The sequence below is a fragment of the Dermacentor silvarum genome, chromosome 7 (genome assembly GCF_013339745.2).
Source record: "Dermacentor silvarum isolate Dsil-2018 chromosome 7, BIME_Dsil_1.4, whole genome shotgun sequence".
Taxonomy (NCBI): domain Eukaryota; kingdom Metazoa; phylum Arthropoda; class Arachnida; order Ixodida; family Ixodidae; genus Dermacentor; species Dermacentor silvarum.
The window spans coordinates 31,749,958-31,777,360 of record NC_051160.1 but is presented as its reverse complement, the minus strand read 5'-3'; the positions used below and the strand labels follow the sequence as shown (position 1 = coordinate 31,777,360).

General features: G+C 47.7%; 1 protein-coding gene across 1 annotated transcript; it reads right to left on the bottom strand.

Annotated features, from left to right (window-relative positions):
- On the bottom strand, positions 1-27,403 carry LOC125946901 (formin-like). Its single transcript, XM_049671080.1, has 8 exons — positions 27,400-27,403; positions 27,250-27,324; positions 17,085-17,462; positions 12,282-12,489; positions 10,278-10,425; positions 6,336-6,445; positions 1,481-1,604; positions 1-30 (listed from the first exon to the last, which is right to left on the bottom strand). Exons 1-8 carry the CDS (start codon positions 27,401-27,403, stop codon positions 1-3), a joined length of 1,077 nt encoding a protein of 358 aa, XP_049527037.1.

Below are 27,403 nucleotides of genomic sequence, written 5' to 3'. Positions count from 1 at the left end.
TTAGTGCTTCATCTTTCGGAAAAATGGCATCTGTAGAAAAATAGAGGTAAATAGAGGTAGAGCTTGTCCGAAGCTGCTTTTGTGCGCGAAACGAACGAACTATTTTGCGTTTTGTGAACACTTGCATGTAACGGAGCGAATGGAATGCGGTAAACGCACCCGAATTCCAATTAAGAAACCGCCACCGTGCACGAGTGGATTTTACAAGAAGGATGAAGGGATGACGCCACCAGCCCGTGCGACACGCTGGCTGACTGCTCCTTCTGAGCTCTCCGTTTTTGTCATTTTCTGCAACCCTCCTTCTCTGTGTCTAGAAATATCTTGAAGACGCACACCTTTTAGTGCACAGCTCTTAGGCGTCCGTTCCGGCCCCGAGCGTCGGCGTGCCTCGGCGTCCCTCGTAACCGAGCGAACGAGCACAGCGAAAGATCAAAGCGAACATGAGGCGCAGCGGGAGATGAAAGAAAGCATGAGGCGGAACGCGGAGGGGGAGCGGAGGGGGAGCGGAGGGGAGACGGCCTGCGCATGCGCTCAGTTGCTGCCGCGCGGGTGATCTCATCTGCGCTTCCAAGTAGCGCACGCCGTCTGTGTGGAAACAAAGTGTTGCATTAGCGGATGGTCTGTCCGCGGCAGCTGCTGTAAATCGCACCCACGCGTCACCCACGCGCTGCCTCTCGCGATCTCCCGATTAGCGAGGCAGTCGCGCCTCACTTCGCTATGTGCCGCACGAGACAGATTGTCCGCGCCAGCTACGCTACTCACAGCGTTCTCTTCCAAATATAAACCGTGTACCTTCATAAGACGATATATTACCACTCGAAATGAACACACGTATGGAGTAGCGCTCAAATTCGAATTAGGGAGTATCGTAATCGTCGGTTAGTTTTTTGGTGTCAGAGTGAGTAGGGAACTAGTTTTCTACCGTTGCTGTCACAACAGCTTGTCTCGCTGCGCACTTGCAGCCTCAGCATATGTTGCCGCCGCCTGCGCTGCAGAGCTCGACAGTAGAAGGCGACAGTGCGCGGAAGAGCGCGCCTAAGATGTTTTCGCTCCCCTGATTGGTCGATGAAACCTGTAGCATCCACTGTGCTGCACGAAACTACAGAAACATAGTATTTACCCTTTTAGCGGAGGAGTTCGTTCTCGAGAAACTAGATGGCGCTTTCGGCGGCGCACCGCGCGTTGCCTCAGCGAAGGCGCACGCATGCGAAGCCATTACCGCTTCTGCCCTGTTTCTGTGCGGTCAGCTGTTTATGAAACTCGGTTTTCACTCACGCACTGTGCTCAATTTTTTTCCCCCGGAAAGCTAAATATTTCTCAGTCCCCTTCACATGGGTTGCCTTGGCCATCGACTCCCAAATGAAGCATATTACGGCCCGTACGGTTGAGACCACGCGTGGCTGTTGCTTGCAGAATATGATTATAGATGAACTCGGCCCTACGACATGATTCGAAATTGTACGGGCCGAAGGAAACTTACCAAGCTCGGGTTTTTCTCCCGTTCAAAAGTGTGGAGGACATTGGGAGGCACGGCGCTGCACTCGCTTCTACTCGGCGCCGAGCTCACTGAAGCTATGGCGATGACAGTGTCCACTGGGAACGTGCTGCAGACAACAAGGGGCAATAATCAATGTGACGTCACATCCTCCTTGTTAAGTGAGCAGCCAGAAATCCCTTCCACACAGGGAGTGATCGCTACGCCCTTTTTTTTACGAGAGTAACGGCGCGCATATCCATTTTCACTTTCGAGAGTGGTACACTCTTAAAAATACTTGTTAATATTTGTAATATTGTTAATATTTGTAATATTGTTAATATTTGTAACGATAATGATCATCTGCCTTGCTTGGGTTTCCTTTCTCGAAAACTCTGCGCTCACTACTTTCCTGTCGACAATGCTGAGTCACGCTGATAACGCCCATGTTGTTCGTGACCTGGAAGTACCGAGCGCGCAGAGTTAAAGAAAGGAAATGCAGGAAAGATAGATGACGATGATTGTTGTGGGACGAGATGAGCCCCAAACGGTGCACACGTTTTTAAGAGTGTAGTAACGTTCAATAGAGTAAGGTTTCTGCTAAAGTCCTTCACTAAGGGAGTACTGGTGACGCCTCTCTTAGTACAGTAGTAACTGCACGCATGTCCGCTTTTTATCTTTCAGAGTTTCGTACTTCGGCCGTATTCTGGTGGGCGAGGAATGCAAAACTGCTGCAGAAACTCCCTGGTGGGACTTGTAAGATAGTGCGTATGTATTATTTCCGGTCGCTCATATTGCGCTCATGCAACGAATGATTGACGGAGTGGCCGAGTTCTGCACACCGCGGTACTCTAGCATCTAGGATGGCGCAATGTGCTCGCAGTATTGCAACGACCTGTTGCAATTACGCAATTGGTGAACCTAATTAGTCCGAATTAATATTATTGGGCGAAATAGTGCCATAGTAAATAAACAGAAGTAGGGTTAAGTATTGTTATATGAAATAATCTTCATTACACTTATTATTCTTGATTGGGCTCAAGTAATGCGTGTGTAATTATCTTTATTAAGCTAAAGCCATCTTAACTGTTCATAAGTAACCCTGATTACATGTATATCAATCGAAATTAGGCTTATTCAATCTTAAGTTTCCTCAAATAATCTTGGTTAGGCTTATAGATATTTAACCTAAGTTATTTCAATTATCTTCACGTTTCCTAATTGCCCATCATTACGCTTATGTGATTTAATTTTATTTAATCTCCATTAAGCTTCCTTGACCTTCATTAGACATAAGGAGTCTTGTTTAGGCTTAAATAATTACATTGTAAATCTTCGTATTATTCTATTATGAACCCTTATTACTACTAAAAGAACAGTAAAAGAAAATATTAAGTCAAGTAAAAGGGATGGATTAGTGCTCGAGTACGTCTAAGTCATCAATATTATTGCGAACAGAACTCTAGTAATCGGAAAATTATATAATCGGGATAAATGTTGGACCCGATTAAAGATTCTACCGGGAGTACTAGCCCGATAGCGAAGACACTCCTCATTTTAATTCCGTCCCTTGTGCTCAGCCACAGCTAATAAAAAGATAACTGTTGTGCATTATAAGACAAACGAAAATGCTTCTTGTCCAGTTCTATTTGTTTTTTTTTTATAGAAAAATGTCACAGTTTCGCCCTAAGGGCGAAGCAATGAATGCGATAGCAACACAGCAATGTCATACGAAGTAAGGTGAGCGGCCTTGGTAGCAATATGAATTGTAGTAAACATGAGCTGATTAAGTAAGCAGGTGTGCTGCGGCGTAAGTAGACCGACATGAAGAGAGACTCGATGACCACGAGAAGGCGCGTGTGAAACGGTGGTGTTGATGAGAAGCGCTTCCCGTGGGCAGCGCGTGCGAAGGGACACACCTGTAGTGCTGCACTGCCGATCTGGGCAGCATTGCATGTGTAGCGTGCGTTGGAAAATGTGGCCCGACTATTACTAACTGAATGAACAAGCGTGGTGTGAGCGCGCACAAACAAACATGAATAGATCACACTGAATGACTGCAGCCAACGACTGTCAAAACGCTGGCAGCGCAACGTACCTTCGCCCGCGCAGCGGGCGAAGGTACGTGCGCTCTATCAACGGAAACTGAGCGGCATAAAGGTCGGAGCCGTGTGGAGATAAGAGACGGTGCGGTCGAACGAACGACGAGCGCGGTTGTTGGAAGCGTAGAACCCCATGCTCCCTCCGGCGCTGGCTTCCCGCTTCCTGGCTTGCGCGTGGGAGAGATAAGAGACTGTGCGGAGCGACGAGCGCGGTTGTTGGCAGAGAATTTCCGCTTCCTTGCTTGCGCGTGGGAGATTGAGTGTGTTCGCTCTCCGTGATAGCGCGCGTCCCCCCACGCTTCCGCTGGGGCATACGGCGCGCGGCGAAGATTTTATCTATACGGAACGTCACGGCGACGGCGACGGCGACGGCGACGACGACGACGACGGCAGAAATCCGGTTGAAGTGTCCATATAATTGCTATCGCAATAAAAAGAAGTGATTGGGGTTACTTTTGACAAAGACGCGAGTGGTCGAAAGGTGTCGTTTTCGCTCAACTCTGCGCCGCCCGCGCTTTCGTGTTTCAGTAGTTTCCTTAACGCGTACTTCTGCGCAGTTTTTCTTTTCTGGCTTGCGACACTCACACAAACTGCAAGTAGGATAGCAGGGATTGCCACGGCCATCTGGGGCGCGATCTTGTAAGCGTTCCAAAATGGAACGGAGGCGTTCCGTTCCAGCGAGCCGCACACGATTGGCCAATTTCAACCGCGACGTTCAAATTGACCAATCGTGTGCGGCTCGATGGAACGGAACGCCTCCGTCCCATTTTGGAACGCGTACAAGATCGCGCCCCTGATGTCGCGAGATTCCCGAACGGTCCACGCCACTTGACCAAGAGCATGCGCAGCGGCGAATCGCGAACGCCCGATTGACTCGGTTCCTCCATGGCCGCGCATTTGCGTTTTGCGTCGAAACCTGTAGTGCCTGTCATAATCACCGGCGGCAGCCAAGGGCGGGGGTGCCGTACGCAACGCCACCGCTTCGCACTCGGGCGCAGGCGATTTGTATTGCGCTAAAGGTACGCGGAACCTTCTTCGTACACTAAGTGTCTTTCCTTGGCACGAGGCAAGCACTGCGAGGTTTCCGGAACGGTATTTTAACGGTAGACGTCGACTTAGCATTTGCCTTCAGTGTCCCTTTATTAACTCTTCAGTATTCACTACATATTACCATAATCGTAAATCTCGGGAGTCATACGTAGTTATAAGGCCCCCATAGCACCCCGTTATACATATCTAGCGCATCGTATCACGCTACAGACAGATAGACGGACGGACAGATTTCCGAGGGAAGTAACTCAAGAATGCTTACACATAAAAAAAAAAAAAAAAAACTCGTGTACCGTGCATTGAGGGCATGTTAAAGAACTCCAGGTGGTCAAAATAAGGAGTGCCTCATAAACAGATCGTGGTTTTGGTAGGCGAAATTCCAGAATTTATGTTGAAGTTTCGTACTCATCAACGCCGCGTTGTCGTTAGCTCTCTCTGCTACAGTTGGAGCGTAAGTGACTCCTATTTATGCGGGAGTAACTGTAACTCAGCGGCCCATATTTAACTCCACTTTTAGGATAACTCTTGTACTGTTTCATAAAGTATTATCGCCAGCACTCGCTTTCAAGAACTCGCCATCCTGGCCCTTCTAAAGGGAATGTCCAGCGAAGCTGTTGAAAGCCACAACTGCAACTGCTGAGAGGGTTATGCAATTGCTTCATTTAATGGTTTTAGATTAATGGTAGTAGTGCTATTTTTAGAGCAATGGTAGGAATGCGAATAATGGCAATTTTTTACAGCACGCCGCCGCCCATAGCCGTACAACAACATTGAAATCAGTTGATAGGATGGTTATTTTATATACGATAGGCTAGCGACGTCACACCCCACGTCGCAAGCTGCCGTCGCCGCTGCAGCTTGCACAACAGTAATCTTTACCGGGAAACATCTGCGGGGAGGGCTACGTGCTTCGCATGACTATCACGAGTGCCTTATCATCAATTATGCGGTTAGGATGCTTGTATGAAACTTGTTCTTTATTGAAACGTATGCTATTTTGTATGTTGTATGCGTCATTCCGAAGAATGTATGCACTGTTCGCTTCACTTTACTGAGTGCTTACAGACTCTGCCTTACGGGCCATGAGCCATTACATTTTTTTGATTCATTACGGAGGTATATGGGCCATTGATGATGATAGTTTTCTGTCGACGGACGCGAAAAAATACCGGGATCCTAGATCTAGACAACTTCGCTGTAAAAGGGTGTACCGATGACTCCTTGCAGGAGTAATTACTATGCTTCACAGTTAGTCTCCAATTGGAATCTAATGCACGGACTCTTTGAAACTAGCTGACTTACACCCCGAATCGTACACCACGTGCCCCTTGCCTTATAGTCGTATTCACAAATGGGCATTTGCTCCGGCACTCTTCGACTATGCCGAGTAGTAGTTTTGTGTGTAAATGACCCCCATGCGGGGGAATCATAATTGCGCGACGGCTTCTCGCGTGCCTGTCAGGCACCTATTGACACAGCGCTATCACGTGGCCAAAATGAGCTCCACTGCGCTGCGGAGAAGCTTACTTGCAGGAAGCGACGCCAAGGCTCTAAATGATTCGGCCGAATATTCGCCATAGACATCGGCTCAATGCATATAGCTACCCTACGACATTGGCAAGCGGGGAGCAGTGTCACACCGCGACTGAAACAAGCGTTGTCGGAGATGCCCTTGTCATGCACCGTACTGGAATGCACGTGATACTTACTCAACAGCCGTCTTTATTATCTCGGAGAACGTGGGGAAGCCCTGGTCACTGTAGTCACGTGATCCGATCGCAATGACAGTGTGCGAGTAATTAAATTGTTTCTTGATCTCCTGCAAGAAGAAAAAAAATGCTCGCCAAACGTGGTGCGCGTGCGGTTTCGAAGAATGAAATCTGCGAGAACGTTGGCCCCCTTTAAATAGGTGCCTAGGCTTTGGTTACGTGCTTCGCGTTGACAAACCAGCAAAACTTATGTTCCTACCAAGCGACGTCTATTTAATTTGTCCTGTTTGTTACTTTTGCGCCACCAATAGTTCAGACAGCTTTGTTTAACATAGTATATTCGAAGTCCAAGGTCTTAAGCATGACTACTTCCTTATTTACCTTTGGACAGACAAACATCCCACTCATTTCGACACTGCGATCGACACAGTGATGTAATGATGATTGTATAAATCATGAGCCTCTAGTCAGCCTGTAGAGTATGCGCAGTAGTACGTTTATCTAGGTCAATTACTCACAGGGGACACTGATCATGAGAAGAAAAATTACTGAATAAAAATTGGTTATAGTGAGTACGGCAGGCATCAACAAATCCTGACTGGAAGCTTATACCACCGTCTCTGAAAAGAAAAGTGCACAATCATTGCATTCTACCAGTGCTAACATATGGGGCAGAAACTTATGAAGTTAACAAAGAAGATCGAGAACAAGTTAAAGATCGCGGAAAGAGTGATGCAATGATAAAATGTTAGTCGTAACGTTAAGAGAAGCGAAGAGAGCGGTGTGGATCAAAGAGCAAGCGTGAGAGCCGATATTATATTTGACATTCAAAGCAAAAAATGGAGCTAGGTTAGGCCACGCAATGTGTAGGGCAGATACCGGTGGACCATTAGGACCATTAGAGTTAAGGAATAGGTGCCAAGGAGAGGGAAGCGCAGTCGAATACGACAAAAAGATTGGGTGGGGTGATGAAATTAGGAAATTTGCAGGCACAAGTTGTAATGAGCTAGCGCAAAGCGATTATTTGGCGATTTCTGGGAGAGGCCTCAGCCTTGCAGTAGACATAAAAATAGACTGATAATAATAATTATTATTATTGTTAGTGTTATTATTCCATAGTTAGCCCCCGCTCTACTGATGCTATCCAGCAGACAGTCCCTGCATGTTTGACTAGATTCAAGATCCTTTTCGATGCCGCTGTGCCCCCGAGCGAGGGAGTAGGGCAGCGCCTTCTACTGTCATGGACACCATCTATCTTTTTGCTTGTGGCTTTCCCCGTTCTTTCTTATTAATGTTCGGCCAACTGATTCAACAACAGGTTCTACTGAAGAAGCTTATAAGTGGTAAACACAAATGCGTCAAATATTTGGGATCCGTTGCACGATGGCTAGGATAGCTGGCTGACTAGGCTGAGGGAACCCGACAAAACTGGTTGGAAACTGGGAAGCTTGTTGGATGTCTCGTTTTCGCGTACAGACGTATGAAGTGTGCCGTTGTTTTCGTGCAAATGCGTTTCACCCCGTATCTATGAGAACACACGCCAAAAAGATGGAACTTGATGGCATTTGTTCGAAACTTGTTGGATGTCTTGTTTGCGCTTCCATACGTACCAATTAAGCCTCACACTATTTTCGCGTGCATGTGTTTCGGCCAGGATCCGCCAGACAATGTGCCATAAAGATGGCCGCTTCCATTGATGGAACTTGATGGAATTTGTGGGTAACTTGTTCGCAGGCTCTTGGAAGTTTCGTTACTACGACCAGTCCTACGATTAACGGGATGATTTCCGCTTCCGCGCACTTGTGTTTCAACTAGTATCCGGGAGACCACGCTCCGAAAACATAGCTCCTGGGACCGATAGGACGTGATGGAATTTGTCGTAAACTCTTGTGGAAGGGGAGTTGGATTTCTTCTTGGCGCGACAAGTCGGCCAAAATATCCAATAGTTTGTAGGAGCATGTGTTCGTCTATTATCTTTGAGGCAACGCTTCGGAGAGATGGCTGCTCCGACTAATGAAATCTGATGCAATTTGTGGGTTGTTTGTTTGACACAGTTGCTAGTGCGACTAGCGCAAGGGCGGATCAAACAAATTTGACGCACTTGTGTTTAGCGCCTAATTTTGGCGCCTAAGGTGAATAGCTGAACCATTTTGCGACAGACGAAGAGGCATTAGCTCTGGGGTCAAACTTCGAAAGTCGAAGCGATCCCAATGCTGCTTTGCAGCAGCATTTTGCGGGAACCAATAAGGTTCTATGCGGGGCGTAGCCTCCCATCGTCATATTGTCGTGGTACACAGGCCCATATCGAGCGCTGCGTGCCGTGACTCCAGTTACTTATGAAATCGCCCCAGTCAGCGCCAGTACGTCATCTGCCCCGAATTCCACTGACGTTGTGCATGTCGCACGCCTAAAACCGTATTACTCTCTTGTTACCGCCGATATTTAGACGCACCGGGACGGTGCTTCTGCCGCCGGGGATAAGGATACATGCATATTGCGTCTTTCTGTGGACAATGCGCGCCGGCACCCCGACGAAGAAGACGAACTGCTCCTTGCTCTCGAGCTGTCGGCTGAACTGGCCAGCGCTGCAGTTGTCCTTTGTAAATATACATTGTAAATATTCTCCAGTGCTTAATTCCTTCGTTCGCGTAACATTTTTGGTGGAGGTGCGGGGTACCGACAGAACAGTCGATCAAAGCGGAATGCGCCGTAAGAAAGTCTAGGCAGATTAGGTCATGGGGACAATTGGTCAGCACTGTAAAAAGAACTGGAACGTGGCGGTTGGCGATACCTATACGGGAAGTACACATTCCAGTGACTACAATAGTGCTGCCATTGTGTACGCGTACGGCCCGTGTAGTAGCAGGCGTGAGCACCTTCTTTAGTCGACGACGTATAGGTTATAACTCGGTATGGACACCTGGGCTCCAGTATCTATTAACTCCGTCAAAGGGACACCATCGACGTGAACATCAAGTTAGTTCTGGTTCGTTGGGAGCGTCAGTGGAGGATTTCGACAAGACCAAGATAATGCAGCACTATGTAAGAAGGCGATGGAACGCATTGCTCTAGCTGTATTGACTGTTAAACTTGGTCCCGAATGCCCATGGCTAGTCTGGCATACGTGCGTTTCTACCAAAATGAGTATATTAGATACAAAGCCTGTGGCGCGTATACAAATCGAATAAAGGCCCACTTTCGGCTATTTTAGCCTCTCAATTCTTTTTTCGTGTGTGCATAGATACCTTCTCATATCCACCATATAGTTAATCGAAAACGCAAGGAGAGAGATTATTGACAAAATTTTATGTAGCGCTCCAACTGATGGAACCGGATAACGTACGTTGGAAACAGGTTGGAACCTTGCTGGATGTCTTGTTCATATGGCGAGTCATACGAATCAGACAGACATTTTACAAAAGCGTTATTTTTTTTAGGGCGATGCAAATTTGTGTGCCATAGAGTGCCGAGAGAACCAGCTGTAATTGTGGCGCTTCAGCAAATTGGTTATATTGGGGGTAATGCGTGGCCAGGGGCTTCCTAGGGACTGTTCCCTGTGACTCACTTGGTCAACAGACGAAGAACTGCTTATTTGCTAAATCATACGTTGGTTTACATTTGTGTACGCATGAGATAATTAAGCCAATGAGAGCCTAGTAAAAACCAATTTACTTTTGTTCAACAGCGTTAGCTCTACCAATTCAGCCTAGGAGGTGTCTGCCCTTCTGTCGAGTTTGAGTATTTATTCACATGTGTTTACAACCGAGCCCTGTGTCTGCACAGAGAAGTGATTTGCAAGGTGTAACTGTGATTATGCATCTTGTCGCGGAAATGCGCGTGCCTTTGGACGCACATAATGAAGCGCACAGAACCGACGGGCCGTACGTGGCACCATTGAGGTCAGCACGCGACAGAATGTCGATTAGCGCAGCGATTACTCACTTCTAAAACTGGTTTCATGGGCATCACTATGTTGAGGAGGTCAAGGTGCTTCGTGATCATATTGAGCACGCCGAAGTGCCGAATGTTCGAACTGGACAGCAGGGCCAACGGATTGGTGGCCGTTGTTATCTTGGCAGCCGTGATGTACCTGAAACGTAAGCAACGTTGTTTTCAGGGTGGCGGCGGAACCGAAGGCCGCATGGACGATCGAATCTCAAGTATGACGGTATGCAACCGCATGCAACGTTATTTGTGACGTATTCTGGGAGTCGGCTGATGCTGATGACGACACGAGCATTCCCTTTCAAATGCCGTCGCGGCGCGTGCTACCCATCTCGTTCTGTTAAACTCTTTGTCTATATAAATACTTTCTCCGCACCCACCTTTATTAGGCGCGGCGAACATACGAAATATACATTATCAATCTAATATTCTTTCATATTCGATGCATATTCGATTCGAGGATTATTTATTGTATATTGTGAAATATCTTTTTTCTTCGCATTGGAGTCTCGGGGGGAGAAGTAAAACCGGCTCAAGTGGTGATTGTTGCGAATGGTTTTTCGGTAGGACAACAACGGGTATTGCATGTGTCCCACACCATTAGTGGAAAAAATTCTTAAATATTAAAGTTACCGTAAGGTGTACAAAACCAAAGTAATGTTGTTTGTGTGCCGTCGTTTCGTGCAAATCAGACTTTCTTCTATTTCGCCTAATTGCAGAATTAGTTATTATTGATCATTCAACATCTAAAATATTATATTTAGAGGAAAGTGTCAATAAAAAGATTGTTGAACATCCAGAAAAATTGCAGACACAGCTTTCTGTTGCTCGCGCACACACGCGCGCACACACACACACGCACACACACACACACACACACGCACACAGACACACGCACAAAGTGCCACGCGATTAGTCGCGCGGAGGTTCGGGCCACTCCCATGGAGGCCATATCGTACCTGGCTTCCCAATGCACCTAATTAGGCAGAGACGCCCTCGTGTTGGGGACAAACGCCCCTTTCCAAGCGTCAAAGTCTCATAATGGTCGACCATCTTGTCGAGAGCGCGTTTGTAGCTACTTTACGGGCAGGAGCCCAGCGGCAGCTCTAGTCTGCCTCCCACAGCCGCGGCGGATGCTCGTCAACAAGGCCGTGTGAAGTTAGACAAGGGGCACCCAGAGACCTACGCAAACAACCATATAGACTCCCCCTTTCGAGATGCGAACCTCCACAAGTAGCCGAGCACTAGACCACGGGGACATCTCCGCCCATTAAAGAAACAGTGGTTATCCGGCGGCATCGCATTTTGAACCCACTACTTCCCGTATACCAAGCGGACGCTATAAAACTGAGCTTTCGTTGCGATCAACGAGCGAGCTACATAGAATGCTACATCGATGCTGGCTAAACCGCTGGCTCGCTCGAGAATAAATAAATACTCGTTGTAATGCGAACAATACAGCCACTCAAGAATACCGTGCGCACCATCTGTTTTACATCTGCTGCTATTGTTACAAATGCAGAACAAGCCTAACAACATGAACCAAAAGCAAAAGTAATATGGTCATCATCATCATCATCGTCGTCATCATGAAATCCAGTTCAGTGTTAGGCTTAATCCTCCATCTTTTTTATGGTGGTAGCTGAGCTGTGCCTCACAATCACTCCTGCCTCTGGTTTTCATGCTGTCACTCGTAGCCTGTATCGCCATTCATTATCATAATAAACACATCATCATAATAATCAACTCCCCTCAGAGTGTGTGGCGTAGTCTGCATCATCACAATCATCATACCTGCCTCCTCTCGAGACCTCGAGACGTTATCATAATCATAAGCAGCACTTCCTTCCGGTATGAGGTGGTGCCCCTGTGCGTGACATCATCACCATCATCCCCATCTCTCCATCTGGTTCAAGGTGTTAGGTGTAGTGTGCGCCAATACCGATTGGAGCAGAAGATGGCATGTAGCAGTAGAAGCCCTTTGAAGCATGAGCTCCTCACCGGTGGTCGAAGGAGATTCCCATTTTGACGTAGCGGTATCTCGCGGCCGCAAGCTTGAAACTCTCCCAACTGGTCTCCACTTTGGCGCCGCGTATGCTGTCCCCCTGGATGACCACGTGGGTGTAGTACAAGTACGTACACACCTTGTCGGGAGGGTACATGGACATCGTGACGGCGGTGTCGCCCACTGTGCACAAAAGCTCCCGGTCTGGGTTCCAAAGAAAGAAAGAAAGAAAAAAAAGGTTCTGATATTTTAGGCGCCATATCCACGTCATGATTATGGGGCACGTGGTACGGTGGGGGACACCGGATCATTTCTGACCACATGGGGTTCTTCAGCTTGCATTTAACTCTCAATTATTAAAGCGAAGCTTTCTATGTCTCGCTGCATTCGTCCGTGAGCGCCGAAAACGCACAGCAGGAAAGCCAACTTACACAATGGAACTATCTGCGCATCTGCGCACACAACAGAACAACGGCGCACGACATACGTATCGTAGAACACTGCAGTTTACGTTCGCAGTTGTACCGATAAGAACAGTGGGAACTGCAACGCCACGCTACCCAGACGAACTGTATGTATCAGCATTGCATTACGCACGTCACGCAATGCATTCCTGGCCGTCACCATGGGTGGGCTGCGGGTGCAGCGTTTGCGAACGTAAGCGCGAGCGCGATCGTGCCCGTAAGCCCAATCCCGTGTATCGGCAACGACATGCAGTCCGTGAAAGTGCGAGTGTGTGCGTGTAATTGATGGCTACACGATCTAAAATGAAGGCTATGCAACTTAACGAAATGTGTCTTCACTCAACTTCAACGTTCAAAAAATAAAATCCTAAATGAGCAATCAAAAAGCATATGCATCGCATCGGGTCGCTCGGCATTTCTTGGGTTCGTTGCGTGGTCGTTGGCTTCGGGCTTTGATTCAGTTTGAATGGGCGAAAGCATCGCGTTCAACCATCTTTCTTTAAGAAAGGGGCTTTGAATTTTCTTTCAAAACTCCATTTTCTTTAATTTGGTGGTAATTAGGTTGGTTATTAGAAGAGAAAATGCAAGCCAAGTTTTAAATTCTGCGAATTTATAGCCCAAATCCGATCGTTGCCTTGTCATTGTAACGTAAGTGATTTCAAAGTATTTTTTTTTTTCGTATTCAGGCCGTTGTGGTTCAGTAAACGTTTTCGCAACTTGCCAAGTTCTGTATTTGATCCTTTTTAGAACACATTTTAGAGTATCTGAACCGATAATAATGTTAAAAAGGCTTAAGCAAACGCCGTCCGAAATCCATGACGTCATGGCTAGCTGGTGCGAGAACTTCAATGTGGCGTCACCACCTGTCTTTCTCTTTTCATACCCAATAATTTTGGACACTTACCCTGCGGGCATCGGTCGAACTTCACCGCAGTGCTCCAACGCAACTGGCACTTTTTTTTCCAACGCAACTGGCACGTGACATTTTTACAAAAACGATATTTCAAAAGGCCGGCAACTTTCAGTCGAGAGGCTACGCCCTTCTGATAATACGTCTTTTTTTTTTTTTTTTTTTTTTTTTTTTGAGGCACTTGTAACTATGCTGCTGCGGTACGACAGTGTTCAATTCCTGACGAAAGCATTGCAATAACTCAGTAACGACGACGTTACGACTAAGTGCCGTAAAAAAGTATATAATTAGAAGGGGCGTTCTGTCTCGACGTTGTTAACGGAATGTAGTCGAAATGCGGGCGGAGTTCCGAAATGTCATTTCTTGAAAGTTCTGCCCACTGAGTTAGGCTGCCGCACTGCGGTGAAGTTCGACAGATAGCTGAATGGGCAATGTACAAAACTTCTGGACAATGTCCGTGTTCCGGCTTACCAAGCTTGTTACCAACGCAAGAGTGGCTAACTTGCCATGGCAAAAGGTTAATTTATTAATGAAGCTCACACTTTTTTTTTTAGTCTAGCAAGGACAACTGTACGGACCGACCATTCAGGTGAACTTCTTGAGATGATCAGTATTACTGCCAACCATGCTGAAAAGCCCCATTAAATAGTATGTGGAGATTTACGTACTACTTGATAAGAGTTTACCTAATGCTACAGTGCGCACCTAAAGGAATACTGATGCAATAAGATGTGTTCTGTATTTATATAGATCCGACTGTAGTTGTCCGTTTGGGAAAGTAGCACGAGACTTCCAACACAGAAAGGATACGTCCCAGCAATAAAGTCATTAATATATCCACCGATATAATAACCGACCACATGTTGACCCGCTGCGATATTCTGAGAGTTGCGGCCAGCTCTCGAAATACCGAGAAAACGAAAAAAAAAAAAAAAACACGCGGTTTTCTACTACTAGTGTGATCTGCTAAGCATGTACTTTAACTTGCAATTACCCCCGTCTTGTGCTAGCTGGTTTCAACTTGCGCCTGCAAATACCCTAATTTCGTCACCCTACCTAATTTTTCCCGTTCTTAACTACGCTTCCCGTGCCTTTGCACCCATTCTGTAACATTAATGGTCACTCGGATTATTTGCCTTATGCATTACAGCTACATTTTTAAAATCTTAGTGTCAAATAGAATTTTGGCTATCGCTGTTTGCTGTCTGATCCACACCGCTCTCTTCCTGGTTATTAAAGTGTCCCTGAAATGGTTCGGACACATTCTGTAGATGCGTAGGGTACAGCTACAGTAAACCATTCGCACCACAATTTGTGTGAAGGTATCATATTAAGAGAGCTATGGGCGATTACAGGTTACCCTCCGCCATAGCCATGCTTTTTCTCCTCAACTCGTTCGCCGAGCGATCGGGCTAAGCTCTGCCTTCACTGGCTCTGCGGCATGATGGGACGTCGTGTCGTCTACCCCCCCCCCCCCCCCCCCCCCCCCCCCCCCCCCCCCCCAAAAAAAAAAGAATTCAGAGCCCTTCCTCTGTCGAGAAAATGGGGGTTAGCGAAGCTTGTGGCAAGACGACACTGTCGCAGGCGTTCCGCTTCGTTTGCCCTGAACTTTGGATCCGCGGTGGCTGACGTTTGGCCGCAGCATCGCGCTCCCGCAACTCGGGGTCCGCGGCTCTTCGCTGACGTTTCTCCCAGGCTTCGGAAGCCCTCACGCTAGAATCGGACGACAAGCTTCGTTTACCGCCATTTTTTCGACAGGGGAAGGGCTGGTGATTTTGTCTCTTTGGCTCACAAGTGTGACAACGCTATAGTTCAAGGGTGCGTTACAGTGTCCCCGAGCCCACAGGGGTATGTGCCATTGAGCTTGGACCCTTTCTGCACTATCACCAAGATAGGCCCACACGACAGGGGTATGTGCCATTCAGCATGGACCCTTTCTGTACTATTACCAGTATCGGCCCACTTTTCAGCGTGACACCACCACCACCATCGCCAAAACTTGTGAGCCTATAAAGTTTCGCTTAACAAACCATTCCTGGCTACGCTCATCGCCAGGGATGAATCAGTTGCTGAGTCGGGTTCTGATTGGTCCACGAGGAGGGATTCCGGTGGCAGGAAATGGACGCGGCGTAATTCGCCACCGCCAATTTGCATCCGCGCAGCTCCAAATGGCGGGTGTCTCAGTGTGGACGAGCCTTCGCGGGTGCGTTAGACCTACCAGTAAACCTTAGCTGCGCGTTTGCACTTATCGAAATCCGCGGTGACTGTGGCTTACATATCGGCATCGGCGTTGTCGTTTGTGTCCTCGATGGCGTCGTCGGCTTCGTGGTCACTGCATGCGGGAAAAGCAGAATATGTCACGTGTCTTCAAAGTTGAGCCATTACGAACGAAACAAGGCACACGCGTTGAGCGCGAAGTGCGCGAGGCAATTCGCCTACAACTCAGTCGCAACCAATACCGTAATCATATTTTTTTTTTCGCAGAGTGCCGCAGTGCGATCTGGGCGGACGACCTGTCTAGCCAACAAAGAATAAAAATTTCCCAACAGGTTCTCACAGAGCAGTGAGTCCGATACGACGCGCGAGCCGTTTCAAAAATTCTTGCACCGGATCCTGTCGTTATCTATCAAAAACTGTAGAAAACACGTGACACGCGATTGTCGGTACATGCCGCAGGTCGTCCATAGAATCGCTCGCTGAATCGTAAAACGCCTCCGTAACACTCTTAACCATGTTCTACACAGGTTCGGCTGACTGAGTGGAACATTTCCGCAGTTTTTGTCGTCAGTGACACGACTGCGAAATTAGTTCAGAGTTAATATTATAAAGACTGAAACCAATGTCCAATTATTTTACAAGTGGTTTTAGGAGGATAGCCAAGCTTAGTATACTCCCCTCGCTATATCCGACGCATATTGCTGTATGCTTAGCTGGCTCTGAAAGAAGTTTGTAAGACGAGTTTTACATGGCGAGCGGCGGCAAAGGGGGTAGCGACGCTTACTACGGGTCCAACGGCCATCGAGCTAGTCTTATTGACTAGAATGTAGCAATCGGTGGCTGTTGACAACGCTCACAAAATGCGGCCCGAGCGCCATTGTTGGGTACCCGAGTGAATGGCACTTGTAAGCATGGACGTACTTCATTGATGCGGTTCGTGGGGAACGAAGGAGCGTTGCGCGCAGTTGATTGATTCGCCGTTTTTGACTGGAGAAAAGTAAATCTGCAAACATAGCGCGGCGGCGCTTAATGTGCATGCGGAGACACTGGACCAGAACGGTAGTGTATACTGTAGGCGTGCTCCAAGTCGTCGTACACCGTGCAAGTCTCTTCGTACGACGACGCGTTCGGTTGAAATATCATACGCCTAACTGCACCACGTGTCTCTCGAGCTAAAGAACTTATAAAAAAAAAACACAAGCGCTTACCAACATTGGGTGCCACCGGTGGAGGTACTGGTCCCCCAGATGGAGGTATTGGTCCCCCATGTGGCGGAGCTGGTCCTGCATGTGGCGGAGCTGGTCCTCCATGTGGTGGAGCGCCATGCGGCGGAACTGGTACCCCATTTGGCGGAACTGGTCCCCCAGATGGCGGAACTTGGCTCCCAGATGGTACCGGTGCTTTCGGTCGACCTGCTGGACCTACCGATGGAGGCGTGGTCTTCGGGGCGATGGTTCCAAGCCTAATAACAACTGGCAGTGGAGTACCGCCGCTGCTGCCGCCACCACTGCCACCTCCGCCACCACCGCCGCCACCGCCACCACCACCATCGCCATCATTGTCACCGGCGCCGAAGTCATCGCTTCCTGCGTCCCCGTGTCACATGGGCCAGAATGCGCAGTCATACAAATGTTTCTCTGGCAGAGTTTACGAATGGCGCAGAAGCTGTGGCTACGCGAGGTGATTAGGCTTAAGTTGGACAGAAACTTTAGAAATCGCCTGTTACAGATAACGCTATTCGGGACATTGAGCTAGATTATTCAGAGAGCGGCCATTATACGAGCACGAAAAACAGATGTTTAACGAAGTAACAAAAAGTCACTAATTACCTTCTTGTTTGATTGCTTTATGGCATCATATCGCAATTTCCGAATTTTAGCCGTCGAGTTTGCAAGGCGTATCTACTTCGAATGACTTTCCAGAATGACACCAGTTTGGAGATATGAATCATTAAATTCTCCAAAAAATGCGCGGTTGTTCCACGCACGTTTAAACAATACGCTCTTTTATGAATTGAAGCGAAACAGCAACTGTAAAAAAAAAAAAAGCGATCGAGGTCATAAGAATTTCCGCATCATTACAACTACCCCTCGTGTCTACAATGAAACAGCACTCCGCAACGGAGCATGATGACATTTTCTTTTATTGCGATAGCAATTATATGGACACTCCAGGCGGATTTCTGCCGTCGTCGTCGCTGTGAGGCTTTGTATGAAGTCGAACGGTGATGAAATCGTCGCCGTATATGCTGTTTGTGCTAGTGAAAGCTGCGAGGGTGAGCGGGCGATGACGGCTCAATCTAGAGCACGCAAGGAGGGGATCGGGAAGGATGCGCACCAACTTCCAGTCGCGCGCAGCGCGCCACCTTCCAGTCGCGCACAGCGCGCCGTAGGGATGGTAGGGAGAGGGGGGGGGGGGGGGCTGGCGTTCTACTTTGCGCGTCCCGAGCGACCCGCGCGCGTCCTTCGGGCAGCAAGCCTCCGGCGAGAGGCTAGGGAGGGAGGGGGCGTTTAGGGCCCGCGCGCCCACCCGGGCGGCTGTATTTTGAAAGTCATCTGCGACGTGCGCAAAGTCCACCCTACGCTATGTTTGCGCTCGCTGCTTCAGTCGTGCTTGCTCACCACAACGTTTTGACAGCGAGTTACCGCGTTCATGTTTGCGTGTGCGCGCGTGGCACCACGCGTGTTTAGTTACTATGCCGTTGTGTACAAGTTAATACGACCTATAAAACTACCATCCCCACTTCGCATCCTTAACTCCACTAATATGCTATCGCAATCGATGCTTCGCGTTTCGGGCGAAACTGCGACTTTTTTTTTTTTTTTTTACAGGATCAGCGCCTACCTGTGTGACAATGAGTCGAAGGAAGTCACAGTTGTATTGAAGTACCCTGCGCTTCATGAACTCTGCCTGTGAAATAATGCCGCCGTGCCGTGGAGCGCATCCGTAGGAGCGCCATTTTAGCATACGGAGTAATGCTTTTTAAAGCTCTTCAACGTCACTTGCCCAGAATTCGCCACATGCCGACTGAGTGCAGTCTATTCCCTGACGCTGTGTTTTCTGGCTCAAGTGTTGGCTGTCACGTGTTCGCGACAAACGACGATTTTCAGCGCTGACATGTGGTGCTATCTAGGAGCAAAAGTGTGAGGCTGGCAACTCCTTTTTAACAGCGAAGCTGTTTTAAGCCAGCCGTTTTGTGGTTCGTTTAAGAAACTATCATCATCAGCAATGAATAACGAAATAAAGGAAAACTAAACTTTGTTGCCGAGGCGGGATTCGAGCCGCCGTATTCACGGTCCCAAGGCGAGCGTCGTAACCACTAGGCTATACAGCCACGCTTGCAGAACATGCATTTATGCGAACCATATGATTGCGTTCGAGCGTCGTCGTCTTTGTCCACAGCTGGGTCGTTCGCACGTGCTCGTGCCAATGCTATGCGAGGTGAAGAAGAGATTTTGCGCGCTATGCTCGGGAGAGAGATATAGGAAATGAGAGCGAGAGAAGAGAGAGAGAGAGAGACGCATTCATGGAGCGGGTCTGCTGGAATGCGTTGTCGGCATTGCAACGCGGTGAAACGCTGTGCCGGTGTTGCAAGCTGCGCTATGCAACGCGCAGTGACGGCCGTAAGTCCGAGAGAAAGAGAGAGAGAGACATATTCACGGAGCGGGTCTGCTGGAACGCGTTGTCGGCATTGGAACGCGGTGGAGCGCGGTTTCGGCATTTCAGCCAGCTTCGCTGTGTCTTGAGCTTTGCGCGGCCTAGCGCAAGCCTTCGCCATTTTTTTCTTGGAGTCGCGATCGACGAGGTGCTCACGAGTACAACGTCAACTGCTTTCTAAGTTTTTGTGAACATAAATAATCCACCCCTTCCCGAATTCGTGCTTCAAATGTTTTCTCCGCATTAGTCACACCCCATAAATTATGACGGATATGTAGTGAGTCTGAGAATACAGTTAATTTTTTGCATTACCGCTTTGGCAACGGTATGTTGCGAATTCGCGACATTCAGCATTTGCGGCACTGAATGGCTGTAGCAACATGTTGTCTATAGATTGAGGCAGTACCTTGTTTTTTGGCAGAAAATGGGCATTAGCACCGTTTACGGTAGGAAGGGCCTTCGCGCATGCCTTCTGCCGGCGGATATAAGCGCGGACAGCGGCCTAAGAGGAAGAAAAGTCGTGCGAAGCCGATGTCTGTAGTCTCTGGTGTAGCCAGGATTTCATTTTTGTGTGTCGAGGGCACATGCATTTGACCAGGGCAGGGGGATGGGGCAGGCACTGGTGGGGCAGGGTGCCTCGGACACGTATTGTGCCAGGCATCCGTTACGTCATTTTGTGCCAGGTATTGCTGCTACACAGACATTTTTTTTGGGGGGGGGGGGTGAGTGGGGGGCATAAGCCTGGTCTGCACACCTTGCCCGCCTCTTCCGACCCAACCTACGCCCCCTGTCTGTAGCCTGCGTTAGCACTGATAGCACCAATTATTGGCCAGCGACCTGGGTGTAAAGTGTAATGTGCACCGCTGCTTGAACAACAGTGTCAACTGTGCTCAGTATTTTCGTATGATGCATTCGGGCCACAGACTACCGGAAAAAGTCGCGTCACGCATTCGTTAAATATGTGGTCATCATTAGTTTAAAAAAAGTCGCAGTTTCGCCCGAAAGGCGAAGCATAGATTGCAATAGCAAATTAGTGGACAGCCGTACGACGTAAGGATAGTAGTTATATCGGCCGTATAATCTTGGAAACATTCGCTTACCAACTGAATTAACAAGCATGGTGTATGCGCGCACAACCAAACATGAACACATCTCACTAACCGCGGACACTCGCTGTCAAAACGCGGGCGTGAGCAAGCCCGGCAGCAGCAGCGAGCGAAGTAACCTTCGTGCTGTCTCGCTCCAACGCCAACTGAGCGGCGAGAATGAGCCGTCTGTTGATCGCTTTCAATATACGGGGCGCGTGTCCGCGCATGGCCGGGCAAAGTACCTATTGCTGGCGGAGTAGAACCCACCCCCCTCCCTCCCGCGCTCTCTTCCCGCTTTCCTCCTTTGCGCGCGCGAGATTTAGCCGCGATCGTCAGTTTGCCTTGCGCCCAGTTGCGAAATAGGCAGTTTCTGCACAAGCAGAACGCCGCCGCCCCCTCCCTCCCTCCCTCCGATCCCCCCCCCCCCCCACCCTAGGCCTTTCGCGCGACGGAAGACTGCGCATTTGCTCCCCGCTATCCTCCCTCGCGCTCAGATCGAGCCGCGACTGTCGGCTCCCCTCGCTGGCATTCACTTGCATATAGTGCGTGCGGCGCGCGGCGACCATGTTATCGTGTTTGGACTTAATACGGAACATCCCGGCGACGGCGAGCGTCCATCACGGCGAGTTTCCATTTAATTGATATCGCAATAAAAGTTCCAAAAGTGCAACGCACATCTTGGAATTTATTCGAAGCGATGCGTCCGTGAAGCGGTTAAGTGTTACAAATATTCCCATTTCATTCGTGCGTCTTTGGCCTAAGCTAAACTGTCCTACCACTCATCCCTGGTAGCGAATGGGCGTTGGCACTATAGAAGTATACGTGCGACTGTGGCCTATAGGTGGAGCACTTGGCTGCAGTGCTTGGGGACAGCATCGATCTCATCATCGGGCACGCTATTAAACTATTTCTTTAAGTGTGAGCTATTCGACAAGACAGTAGCACCCGGCAGCCATAGTCATAAAAGGTCCCGGAGGTTTCGCGAAGAAAGCTTCCCTTTAAAATGCAATGCAATGTGCCAGTGTTCTCATTACGTCAAGCTTTCTTCAAATCATCAAAGTTATCCCTAACTGCGAAGCAACCATCGCAAAGTGTATGTTCACCGACACTCGACACGGTTGCCCTATCGAGAGGGTGCACTTCGTTTGCACTTACTCGCAGGTCACAGTAGATCCACATCGCTCGGCGTTGGCATCTGTCAGAAATAGGCCACCCTACGTACCCTTAAGAAAAACAAATGTTGATGTGCAACAGATTTTCTGCGCAGCTTCTCCGGCCTTCGATACGCTTCCTTTAGAAAAAGTTGTTAAGTTTGAATTTATTTGCCTTTGTTAAAGGAATGAGTCAACTCATCCATGATGTCTGTCCTTACCGGAGTTACCCATTCCCAAGACGAGGAAGATCACCAGAGCGGCTATCCCCAGGAACAGCAGGCAGAGTATAATAGCCGCACCTGTACTCCGGCCCTCGCGCTCCCTGGAAGGTATTTCGCGAGTCTTCAAAAATAGCGAAACACTTTCACGCTTCGGCAGGAAAGCACTTTTATTTGACAAGGAAGGAATGTCATTTTCAATCAATCAATCAATCAATCAATCAATCAATCAATCAACAATCAATCAATCAATTGATGAATCTATCAATTAGTTTATTCGTGTATCAATGAAAACGCAGGGGTGAAAAGACAAACCTGCCGATAAGGCAGCTTGACGGGTTCTCACCCCTGTACGTTTGAACAACATCTATAGCAGCACACGAAGGAGTAATAACAAATAACGAACGTCATTTACAGAAATAAAATGTTTCACTAAACCATTTGACCCTTTGACCGCCTGGCTCAATTATTTGACCCGTCAGGGGCCTTTGACCCTTTGACCACCAAGAAGCCCGTCAGGGAAACCCCTCTGAAAATAATTTGTGTTAAACAATAGAAGCCGCATAAAGAGCCGTCCAGGGAGTGGAGTTCCGGTGCAAGAATTTTTAAAAAGGCTCAAATAGTAGCAGATATTGAAGCAACGAAATGAAATGTTGGCAGTATATGGTGCTAAGAAGTGGGCTAGACTCCTTGCAGCAAACCCTCTCGCTATCTCTCATTGCCTCAACCACTGATAGGTTGAACGCGCGCGCAAATCCCACGCCTTCTCGCCAATCGGAGCCGGGGACCTGCATGACGTGCGCTTCGTGATCCTCGCCTTCATTTTAAAGCGAATAGCTTCCTTTGCCTTTTTCGCTCGTTTTCATGGTTGGTCGGAAGTTGATGGTCGGGCTCTGGAAGATAAACGTTCGTTCGTTCGAGCTATTCGCTTGCGCTGACAATCATCGTCGATTGTTTCTGCGCATTTGTAGTTTTTTGTTTTGTTTTGGTTGCTAAGTGGCGCATACAGTTTCCTACAAGACTCACTAGGGGGAACTATGGGACCACAATCGCTGGGTTATCATGGGAACGGTGTCTACCATGGGAACCCGACAAGGCTCTATTTCAGAGCTGAAGGAGGGGCAAAGCCTTGGCTTCACCTCTTCTGGTAATAATCTACGGGAACTTGTACTCCAGCAGTTTTTTTTTAAACCTCCTTGGTCGACGCTAGCCTCCCGTTTGAGTTTGATCGCGTTACTCAACACAGAGATCACTGCGGTTGGTAAATCAGCATGATTAAGAAAAAAAAACTTTTTGCTTCGGCACTGCATTTTTCCCCGGTAAAACAGTAATATCCGACAGGGATCGCATAAAGATAATCCGGCGGCTATTTTTGAGGACACAGTTTCCGTAAGACGGGAGAGTGCGTCGCAGACAACTGGACGAACAAGAATAAAAACAAAAATATCCGTTCTCATACTCTTCTTCCGTGAGAAGAAGAGGATGAGAACCGACACCTATGTTTACAAGTTTATACGGCTGATAAAAGTATTATCTATACTTCGTATAGCTGCCGACTGATTTTCTATGGCAATCGACGCTTCGCCTTTCGGGCGAAACTTACTTTTTTCCCTTGCTCCATGACCTTAAGGATGTCTCGAACCATGCATCCAACCGAGCGCGGTCAGTGTTAAAGGATAAAAGCTTTGTCTCGTTCTGAACCCGCAGATAGTATCTATTTGAAAGTGAAATTGATTGCCATGGAACACTTTGCATTATTTTCATATTAGCTGAAAACAATGCAATATATATTTTCATAAGTCCTGAATTAGGGCTTGGAATACTCAGCAGGTGTCAGGGAGCAGAGGCCCGTGGCAACCACAGGGTTCCTCTCTTTAGTAACAACCACCACATCTTTCACCTTGCTCCTGCTCTTGTTCATTCAAGAGTGTTTTGAAAGACCAGTCCGTTCGACACTTCGTGTGAGTGCTGCTATTTCGAGGCATATTCTAGCACTGAACGCGCTCTTTTATAAATGGGGAGCTATGGTATTTATTCCTTGCTAGTATCAATCCGTCTACTTCACAAACCCCCTGCACAACCAAATTCACGTTACACTTACAGAATATTCGGTACAAGGGGTAGGTACGTACGCGGTCGTCCCCATGTAACACTGAAAGCAGGGATATCACTGAGCTAACGTTATCCAAACTAGAGCCAATTCATGTCTAACGTTGGGCCTACGTTGGCCCTGCTTCTTACGTTGATAGCTCAAAAAGAATTCCATGGTATTTGGAGCTTGTGCCCAACGATAGTTGTCATCAATGTCGGGCACCCGTTCTTCATTCTATAAACACTGTGCGTTCACTACTTTCCCCTCAGGAACACTATTTCACGATGATACGTGCATGCACTTTGTGACCTCAATCTGCCGGGAGCGCTGTCTTAAAGGGGGACACTAAAGGTATGCTTTCATTTTGGATCCATTTGAAAAGTGGGTAGGTGGTAGCCAGATGGCAGTGCAAATGAATCGCTGTGGGGTGCTTCCCTACGTTCAAGCACACAAGGTTCGTTGCAGAAAGCCGCGAGATAACTGAAAGGGGAGCGATGGAGTCTTTCGACATGAAGTAACGGGGAGCGACATTTGTTAACGAACTATCACTGTCTCTCATGAATAAATAAGTACCTTTTCCGATAGGGATTTGCCAACGATTTAACGCGCACAACGCCGAGAGGGGAATCTTTTTTTTTTCCGCGGCTGCTGTTGTTAGTGCTGCATGTTGTATTGATAGTGACCGTGATTATAAAGGCTCGTCTTTCTCCGGCATTACAATCCCTTGGTAGTTGGCGTTCGTCCTGTCAGTGTGAGTTTCGTTGTCCCCATTTTTTTTAACTTAATACGAGTAACACTTATTATACCAGTAAGTCGGACCAACTAGCTCATGCAAAAGCTCTACCATACCCTGCCCGATCAGTAATGACTGTATGATTGCACAAGTCTCTGCTAAAACAACGTCATAGGGCACCCTGTATAGGAAGACCACGCAATACTCTTCCGGCGACTCCGTAGTAAGGCTTACCCAGTGTCAATACCTAAAAGATAATAAAGAAAAAAAAGAGGGGGGGGGGGGAGAATGGATAAGGTGTTTGAGAACCCCTATAAATGAGAAAGTATATATAGGTTTGAGTAAGAGAAATTAAGCCAACACCATATTTTGTTTGACGAATAGGCAGGTGTTTTAAATGATGTACTGAACAACTCGACACACATAGTACCGACACACAAAGCTCTCTCCCGTGGTGACTGCTAAACAACTGGCTGAGCCATAACACCAATCCTGTTCGCGCTTCACGAAATGCAGGAGGGAATAGGAAGGTAGAGTACAATCAAAAGTACACATATACAAGCGCAAATACCAACCCCTTTGCTTATTGAACCGGTAAAAATAATTATCGGGGAGAAAATGCGCAACCAATAATCATAACACGCATGGACATATCAAGGGCGCAGTCAAAGACAGCCAAACAGGTGCGTCATTAATGTTAACTTTACGAACCCGGAAGCTTATGAATGAGGATTCAGTTTTTTAAGTATTGAAAATTCACTGGTTTAACAAAGATGCCATTTGATGGGTATGGAGTGCAGTAATTTGCACATGATGCTTTTTTTTTATCTAAGTCTGCACAGGAAGTCTTCTTTCGTCATTCACAGTAGTTTCGTCATTCTCAATATTGCTGCTGTTTTTCTTAACCGTCACTACTACGTGGCAATACTATGTGGAATCAAAGAATTTAGGGTGGACGTGTCTGTTGAAAACTCTGTTAACAGCCAGCCTATAGTGGAACAATAATGATGAACGGGCACCCGAATGTCAAATAACAGTTCAGATGTAAGCCGTTGTGAGAAGACCAATGAGTGCCTCACATAGGAGTTTTGAGAAAGAAGAGAACGCAGTAACTCATTTTGTGTTTGTACATACGCGCGTCAATGCTTATGAAGAATTAGCGCGCTGTGCAGAAAAAAGAAAGACAGTACATTATTGTGACTGCCCCGTCTAGGAATCGCAGTTTGAAACTCGATGCCCGGCGAAATTTTGTATTTACATTTAGAAAACGTCATGTAATGCTTATAGGGTTGTCCATGATTTGTACTTGAATTTACATTGTTGATTCGGGAGCTTTCTTTCTGTTTTTGTTCCGTACTATACTATACCCACCCCGGTGATGTTATAGGCCAATAAAATTGTAAAACTACAATACTTACTCGATACTTCGCTGAAACCAATGCCTAAATGGAATCGGAGGAGAAATAATTGAATTGCAAGAGATGGTGTTCTCATGTATCAACATCTTGAAGCGTTGCATACCGAACCGAGCTCAACCCTCAAATAAAAAAAATTAAGTGGAGCTGCCACCAGACGAGAACCCACTATGAAGAATCCAAACGATAAAAACAAATTTGAAACGCATCAGGCAAGGCGAAATGTCTCAGACAGGCTCGCAGGTGTTTTGTTAGGTGAACTTATACTTGTCAGTATCGGCCCTGTCACTCTTGGCAAAGTACAAAACCGACACTGACAAGGAGACTGAACTAGACTGGAAGGAATGGTGTCACTAGACGTCGAGGATAATGAAGAGGGGGGGTAGACAGCTGGCCCTTATTTAGTGCCTCCTTTTGCAGATTTCCAGCAACACCACGTGACGTCCTTCCTCGTGGCTCATAGAACTAGCGCGGCGAGACTGACAAGGCCGGGTCTGTCAAGAATGTCATTTATATGAAAACGTCAGCCACTCTATCCGAGATGGGTAACCCTGGCCGATACCGTTTGCCACTGCAAAACATTTGGCTTTGCAAGTACTCGGCGCTAATCTTGTCCGCGTCCGCCGCGGTTAACGAGTTGCTATGGTGACCTGCTGCTGAGCGCAAGGTCGTGGGTTCGGTACCCGGTCGCGGCGATCACATTGCGATATGAACGAAACGCGAAAGGCGTTCATGTAATTAGAGTTAGGCGCACGTTAAAGAGCCAATAGATGGTGAACATTATTCGGAAGCCCTTTACAATGGCGTCCGTTATAACTAACTGTGCAGTTTCGAAGACGTCACAATTTAACGTAGTGTTAAATGTTTACCTGTTCCCGTCCATGCATGGTGCGCCATTTAAATACAGACGCCATTTAAGACACCAGGCACCACTTAAATACACGTACCGATCAATTGTTCATATCACAGCTCTTTCTGAACGTAATTCCATTTCCAGCAACGAACGTTATGCTTACCCGACAAAGCAGAATCTCCCCCAGTGCTCAGGTCTGTCAGAGCATACTGGGACGATTGGAAGCCAGATGCATCTCCTGGAATAATAATAGAAAAGAAAACAGACAGCTCAGAGATGGCAGTCCGTGGAAATCGACGTAACATTGACCTACCCAT

Coding starts and splice junctions, on each gene's coding strand:
- LOC125946901 (XM_049671080.1), bottom strand. Junction 17,463..27,249: donor GGGAGATTCTGCTTTGTCGG/GTAAGCATAACG, acceptor ACGGGGACGCAG/GAAGCGATGACTTCGGCGCC. Junction 31..1,480: donor GGGAGAAAAACCCGAGCTTG/GTAAGTTTCCTT, acceptor ATTTTTCTACAG/ATGCCATTTTTCCGAAAGAT.